An 8,360-nucleotide genomic window follows, 5' to 3' on the forward strand; every position below is an offset into this window, starting at 1 on the left:
TTGTATGGGGCCACTAAGTGGTATTATACTATGTAGGGGCCACTGGAGGGGCATTATAATTTGGCTGTAAAACCATCTACTACATATTGTGTATGTCCGCCTTGTGATGCCTAAAAAGCTCGGACCCATTGAGGTCCAAGATCTCTCCAGGTGTCCTGTAGTATCTGGGACCAAGAGATTGGCAGATCCTCTTAACATTTTTTAGCTGCAGCCTCCATGAATCAGATTAGTTTTTACAGAAAATCTCAAAGATTATCTTACTTTAGAGGCCAAGTCATCACCTTGACCTCTGTCATGTTCCTCAAACCATTCCTAAGGAGACTTTTCAGTGCAGTAGGGTTCATTTTCCTGCTGTAAGAGGCCACTAAGACACTGGGGGATACTACTGCCATGAAGATGCCTACTTGGGTCTGAAACAAGGTTATGTAGGTGGTTCATGTCAACTAACATCCACATGAGCACCCAACCGTCTACATAATTTAAAAAAAAACAAAAAAACATGATCAAACCTTCTTGTCCTATGTTTTGGTTCTTTTGCTCACGTGCTCATTGTAGGGACCCTCTAGCGCTAACATCAGCCAATTACTGTAATAATACCTTTACAGTTGTTAAAATGAGACCGAGTATAGGGTGCATATGTGGAATTAACCACGCTCTCCTACACTCGGCCTCATTTTAACAACTGTAAAAGTATTATTACAGTGATTGACTGATGTTAGCACTAGAGGGCAGGCACACTGCGGAGCATATAACGCTGTGTGGGGACCACTGTGGAGCATATAATGCTATGTGGGGGCCACTGCAGAGCATATATTGCTGTATGGGGGCCACTGCGGAGTATACAATGTTGTGTGTGGGCCACTACAGAGCACATAATGCTGTGTGGGGGCCACTGTGGGTATATAATGCTGTTTGGGGGCCACTGCAGAACACATAATTTTTCTGTAGTTCTTTTTAGCCAGAGCCAAAATCAGAAACTCCACTGCATGTTCCCATTTCATAAAAAAAAATCATAAAATAAAAAATACAATTTTTTTGGTTTTCTATTTTATAATGAAAATGTAAAAATAAGATTTAGTCACTATATACAGAATACTTTATATTAGAATTCCAGTCTATTGCTTAGGTTTGTGGTTGGCATAGTTCGGAAACCCGAACTGTGAGATCATTATATTAGAGTATACCAAGGGCATCCTTCCATAAATGTCAGTTAACTTGTTAAGGCAATATGATCTTTGTAACAGATGTTCTGACCGATGCCACATCCCAGTGTATCCACTTCCAGCATCCTTCTCCAGATTTCTCATATCTATAGGCTTTACCAGTACACCAGATGACATTCCTGTATGATTTGCCACCAAAAAATTCATGGCGATATCATCACAATTCTGTGTCTGGTCTATTATCTCATGGATTGAGTGGGGCAGTTCCTGGAATAGTCTCAAGTAACCTTTATGGTAAAAGGCTGCCCCGATGAGTATCATTGAATACTTGTCACCAGGTCCAGTGTCTGGAGCCTGTAATTCAAAACTGCCATAGCTGAATATTCCTGATGGGGAGGCCACGTGCTTCCTTGGTACAAAGCCCACAATTTGATTTGGGAATAGCTGTAAAGTAAAAGAGGAGATAGTTACAATAATAAAATCGATATATAATTGGGCAGAAAAGATTAATAAAAGCCTTAGAAATTAACAATACACAGATACATATGTAGAAGGGCTGAATGTATTCACTAACTTTATTCAAAGAGGTTTTCTTAAATATATAAAAACAAAACAAAAAAAAAACTAAAGGGATCCTATCAGTATTGTAAGCGGCCATTTTCTTGTGGCCTGCGGACATGTGCAGTAGGCTTTGCCCTAGGCCCGAAGCCTAGAAGTTTGAAGCCTGCGCCGGAAGAAGACGCGTGAAGAGGACGTTCCTGAAGAAGATGGAGGCGGCGCTGGAGAGTTCTCTCACAACATTGGGGACGCCCCCAGTGCTGTTTGAGCACTGAGGACCGCCCCCAGTGCTCCGAGATAACTCATTTGCATACCAGCGAAGACTAGGATTTATACCGAATGGCGGCGCGGAGAAGACAACTAAAGGTAGGAGAAGAATAGCCTTTCTTAAAGGGGCTCTATCAGCAAAATCATGCTGATAGAGCCCCACATATGCGTGAATAGCCTTTAAAAAGGCTATTCATGACCGCTAAAGTTATATTAAACTACCCCCCAGTTTTAAAATAATACCGTAAAAAAGAATGTGATCTACTTACGCATCGTGCACGATGGGCGGGCATTCAGGGTGCGCCGTCTTCTTCATCCACGCCTCCTCTTCCTCCGATGTCCTCGGGTGCCATCCTCCTCCGGCGCTTGCGAACTGGCATTGATTAAAAAAAAATGGCCTGGGCGCATGCGCAGTAGACGTAGTAGAAGCCGCATGCTACTGCGCATGCACCCAGGCCATTTTTTTTATCAATGTCAGTTCGCGAGCGCCGGAGGAGGACGGGACCCGAGGACATCAGAGTGGATGAAGAAGACGGCGCACCCTGAATGTCCGCCCACCGTGCACGATGCATAAGTAGATCACATTGTTTTTTAGGGTATTATTTTAAAACTGGGAGGTAGTTTAATATAACTTTAGCAGTGCCTGAATAGCCTTTTTAAAGGCTATTCACGCATATGTGGGGCTCTATCAGCATGATTTTGCTGATAGAGCCCCTTTAAGGCTATTCTGACGTGTTTATGAGAAAAAATTAGGTTTTAATGATAGGATCCCTTAAGCCAGAAATTCTATAGAAAATAATGAAATGAAATGTCACATCCCAGTGCTGACAAGCCAGTCCTTGCCATCCAGAAGGTTGTCAACTAAGAGACTTCAACATCAGTGGCCTCAGCAGTCACATGTGCATGAATGACACCGTAGAGACAGAATTTGAATTAGATGTGAATATGGGTTTAGCAAAGCATGAGTATGGCTCAAATTCTTGTGTCAGATTTCAAGTAAGCAATCTCCGGGCAGTGTACATGGTCAGGGTCGGTCTGCTCAGTAGTTACTGTTTTATTACATGTTGTATAATATTCAAAGTACAAGGTTATTAGAGAAGTCATAATTACCTGCCAGACAGAGAAGGCAAAGGAGATGTCGTGTGCACTAACCAGGGTGTCATCGTCCATCATCAGCACTGCTGTGGAACAGAATGTATGACAAGCATTTAATACCAGGCCTTGCAGATAAGTCCAGAGCTTAGGAAAAGTATTAACCCCCATGATAATGTGTGCTTTGTTATTTTACAGAGCATATTCACACTAGATGACTTTTATTTTATTAGGCACAAAGAGAAATTATTGGCAAGGGTTGTCAAATTGGTAACGTCTGTCAGGTTTCTGCAAAGAAATAAAAAGAGCAGCAAATGTTATAATAAATCCTTAAATCCAATGCAGATGTTCTGGGGCAGGCTCACCACTTGGCGGTTGTTTCCCACTCGTCAGTAAGGACATACCATCCATTCCCACAGAGTAACGCGGCGCTCATTCTGACATGTAAACACGTGTCAGAGTGAGCGCTTCAAAACAGAATCCCAATGACTTCAATGGGTTGCATCTTACGCGCGCTACACATTGAAATCAAAGGGAGGCTTTTTAACACATTGATTTCACTGTTACGCGCATTAAGCGGAACCCATTGAAGTCAATGGGATTCTGTTTTGAAGCGCTCACTCTGACACGTTTACGTGTCAGACTGAGCGCTGCGTTACTCTGAGGGAATGGGGCCTTAAGCAGTTATGTCAGCAGTAGGGCATGCTTGGGGGCGCTCACATTACCGTTGAATGTCTATTCTGATAGTGTCCGGTTACAAAATAAAAAATAAATGGATCCATTTAATAGATCAGTTAAAAAAGCGGACACATTAACATGCGTTTTTAGGGTTAGTACACAATAGGTTTTTTTATGGAATCCACCCCCCAAAAAACGCCTCCCATTGACTTCAAAGGGAGCCTTCTGCCCTTTCTTGCCGTGGATAACACAGATTCCGCGGTGCGACACTCCCTCCCAACTAGGCCCATTCTTTTTTCATTTTTTTAATGTAGATTGTGAGCTCCAAATAGGGATCACAATGTACATTTTTTTTCCTACCAGTATGTTTTTGTAGAATGGGAGGAAATCCACGCAAACACGGGGAGAACATACAAACTCCTTGCAGATGTTGTTCTTGGTGGGATTTGAACCCAGGACTCCAGCGCTGCAAGGCTAACCACTCAGCCACTGTGTTGCCCCTAACTAGGACCATTCATTTGAGCCCAATCTCGAGCGGAATGCCGCGACTGTCGGAATGCCACAACAGTCGTGGCTAGCCGTGGGAGGCATTTTTTGGATTGGATTCTGAGGCGGATTCCCGCGTCAAAATCCGTTCCAAAAAACCCTGTGTGAATTCATCCTTATACTTTTTTATTTATTTTTTTTGTTCTGCTTTCTGAACATGCGTAGAAAAAAGGACATTTTTTAAAAATGGAAACAAAAATCCTGCACCCTGTGTTATTATATCTGTTACAATAACGGACATGTGAAGGATTTGGTGAAAATGAACACTAATGGACATGGGAGGAATATGCAAATCTGTCTCCCAAGATGTAAATAGGGAGACAGTGCCTCTGTTATGCTGCCCTCTATGGGAAGCACCCTGAACATCATGCCCGACTTTCCCAGAAGCCTTTACTGCATAATGTGGGGTTTTTACCAAGTCAATTTCTCAGCTACGGGCCGTTTCGGTCTGGTTGGACCTCGTCAGCACAGCATAGAGAGAACTAACTTGATAGAAGTGAGAGGCTGAGAGACCAGATTATGGAGCTAATGTTCCTCTTTAAGGAGAAACCACCTATTAGGTGTGTGGAGACTTATACAGCAGTGGAGACTTATACAGCAGATACTTATACTTGCAGTGGACTATGGCTGTATAAGTCTCCACACACCTAATAGGTACTAATGGACAGTGAATCAAATCCCATTGATCTATGATAGATGTTTATTGTGTTAGTGTTCATTGTGTTAGTGTTCATAGCAATGGACACTATAGAACGGTAGTTTTAACAACTCCCTTAAGATTAGATTAGATTAGATTATGTGAGAGGCACAGGAGACATTTTGACAGAAGAGGCAGTGTAGAAGAACAGGGGGAAGTACATTTATGATCCTGAGGTCTCATGGTAATGCTCAATAATATCTGCAAGCTGCGGAGAGACTTCCTGATTACACAGCAACCCATGCGAGAGAAAAAAAGCTATCAGGTGCCATATTTAGAAGGTGAAATCAGGATAAGGAAGGACACTATAGACAGCTATTACTATTCAGGGGATGGTTCTTCAGACAATACAATGAGTCAAAAATCAACTGAGTGTCCCTTTAATATGTGACAATAAAATGAGTCAAACATTTGATGTACTTTTTGATGAACAATGTCACATCTTCAGCTCCGCTTCTTTGCCATTAACTGTCTAATACACCTAATAAATGCTGTGTCATATAAACAAGTTTTTGGTGTAAACCACACCAGAAACCTGCTGCATCTGCATTAGTAACTTTGCCCCAATCTATTCTCCAGCCCAGTAGATAAAAGATTTTTAAAGTCCCTGTCTGATCCCATTGACTGCATAATATATTTATGAAACATTCAGATATCTGTTTGCCTCTCGTCCATTTACTGTTTGCAAACCTTACAGCTACAAGCAGTGCATGCATGTATTCCATTTATATCTGTACACATTAGCAGAATATGTTGGCGCTAAATAAGCAACTGAAAATAAATAATGAATTGTATTGTCATTCTAGATATTATGGTGGTCTAGTAACACATGAGTTGCTCCTATTCTATACTTCTCAGCAATAAACTTGGCGCACCATGCACTAGACACCTTCTATCTCAGGGTAAGTTCAGACAGGGTTTTGTGGACCGGAACCTGAGGCGGAGGCCGCCACAGGTTCCGGTCCAAAAGCAAGGTAGCCACGACTGAAAGCCGATGCACTGCACTGGCATCCAGCCGCGTACTCCACTCCAGATTAGGCTCAAGGAATGGGCATAGTCCGGAGGAGGGAGTGTCTTCAGGCCGAATCACGAGGCGACTCGGCCTGAAGAATCAGCATCTCGCTTCTTTTTTCCGGGAGCCGGAAGAAACAGCTCCCAGAAAAAACTCCTGAGCGGCTACCATTCATTTCAATGGGAGCCGTCTTTTTGGTCAGGATTTTGAGGCGGTTACGGCCTCAAAATCCTGACCAAAAATCTCTGTGTGAACTTACCCTTAGAGGTATATTACCTTGACCACAAAGGTTCTGCTTTATGGTTGTAGATAACTCACCTGTGGTTTCTATCTCTGGAAAGTTCTGCAGTCTATTCCTCATAAGATTGACAGTCTGTTTCTTGAAGATGACGGGCACAGGGTGGGGTCCTAAGCTCTCCCACAATTCCTGGGGGGGATCCTGTCCTATATTGTTCCATACCACAATGACAGCGTGAAGCTGAGGCATAGCTTGGTAATGGTTCAGCATTTTAAGCAACAAATCAGTCCTGTTATAGGTCTGCATGATGAGTGTAAAAGAGTCTTTGGGAGAAGGACTGTAGCGTCTCCGCTGGACACCCAACATTAGATCTTCATGTGCAGAGGGGAGTAATGCAGCAAGGGCACCAAGGAGGAAGAGGAGAAAGAGAAGAAAAACACAAGACACACGCAGCATCTTCATCCTCAATGCTTTTCCCAAAAATCTGCATCAAGAAAACAGAAAAAATATATAGCTACAGTAAAGAAATTAAAGGGGATTGTCCAAAACTTTGTATAAAGAAAAGAGAAAATATACAGGTACAGTAAAGGAAAGGATAGGCCATTTGTATTGTATAGTGCTGTGGAATATGATGGGGCTGTATAAATAAAGTTATCATCTGATCAGTGGGGGTTCTAACATGTCAGCTGATCTGGCTGCCTCTGGAAACTTCTGATATGGATGGGGCCAGGAGCATCGCCGCTTCTATTCAAATAATAGAGGCAGTATCCAGGTGACACCGATATTGTGGAAGGGGCTGCAACTCTGTGTCTAGGACATGAATAGGAGCAGAGCCTCTCCTACCCCCATCAACAGAAGCTTCTGGTGCCCTGAGTCACACAGATCAGCTGATCAGTACTGGGTCAAGGCCTCGATCCCGCACTGATCAGATATTGTTGACTTATCCCATAGGTCATCAGTATAAAAAAAACTATGTTGTGGCTAGGAAATCTTTGTGTCCTTTATATATATATTACTGTGTAAATAAAGGACTTGTATAATACACAATATCAGAAAATAGCCTCTAAATTGTCCTCAACTTACTCCTCTGACATATGCTACAAACACAGTGTGAACAAAGACTAACATTGTCATTACGGGAAACCAACAAATCTTTGGCCATAAAAGAAAACATGGGAGCTATATGGGATCACAATGGACAATTATGTTATCACCCTTAACAAAGGTATCCCTGTATAGATGGTTTGCACATTGCATTTGTAGTGATGCTATAATGTACAGATCTAGCAATCTTTATTGGAAATAACTTGCTCTGTCATGTTAAAGTTTGCTTGAGAATTGTTGTTTTATGGTGAGGGCAAGTATTTATTACAAGACACATGTCCAGATGACTGTTCCTCTCAAAGCTGCAGGTATGTCTATTATGTATGAATGGTCCTTGTTTAACCCCTTATGCACCATAACCCAAGCAATGAATGATAGACATGTTCAAGTTATCTCCAATATAGACTGAGAAATGTAAATGCTTAAACCATAAAGAAGCTTCAGTGTACTGTACAGAAATGGAGGAATAAGAGCCAAAATTATACCTCATGTCTGTGAAGGAGTTCCTCTCGCTGTAGAAGATATCATCGGCACCTTACTAGAGAATGAGATGAGAAATTGAAAAAGCATAAAATCTACAATGGCAATCATTTACACTGTATGACAACCACCTTATACGTCATACCTTATTATCTTCATATTATAATTGAAGAATATAAGATTCATATCAAGTTTTATTTTATAGTAACGGATATTGGCACATCAACACCGCTGCAGAATGAGTACACTGCCCCCGTGTGGTTAGATTAAAAAAGTATATAGTTTTTGCTATACAAAAAATGATATCCAATCAGATCGAAACGGTGCTGTCCACAGCTGGGATACTGACTTGGCAAAATCCCGCATCAATGCAGCAAAGGCTTGTGAGAAAGTCAGGCATGATGTTCAAGGGAGCTTCCCATAGAGGGCAGCATACAGAGGCACTGTTTCCCTATTGACAGTACAGACCAAAAGTTTGGAAACACCTTCTCATTCAAAGAGTTTTCTGTATTTTCATGACTATGA

General features: G+C 42.0%; 1 protein-coding gene across 1 annotated transcript; it reads right to left on the bottom strand.

Annotated features, from left to right (window-relative positions):
* Positions 1-1,107: 1,107 nt before the first annotated feature.
* EXTL2 (exostosin like glycosyltransferase 2) lies at positions 1,108-7,890 on the bottom strand. The gene is made up of 4 exons (XM_075287950.1): positions 7,841-7,890; positions 6,332-6,735; positions 3,099-3,169; positions 1,108-1,607 (listed from the first exon to the last, which is right to left on the bottom strand). The coding sequence occupies exons 1-4, from the start codon at positions 7,843-7,845 to the stop codon at positions 1,116-1,118; spliced, it is 972 nt and encodes a 323-aa protein (XP_075144051.1). The 5' UTR covers positions 7,846-7,890; the 3' UTR covers positions 1,108-1,115.
* Positions 7,891-8,360: the final 470 nt, after the last annotated feature.

Source organism: Leptodactylus fuscus, chromosome 9, assembly GCF_031893055.1.
Source record: "Leptodactylus fuscus isolate aLepFus1 chromosome 9, aLepFus1.hap2, whole genome shotgun sequence".
NCBI classification, from domain to species: Eukaryota; Metazoa; Chordata; class Amphibia; order Anura; family Leptodactylidae; genus Leptodactylus; species Leptodactylus fuscus.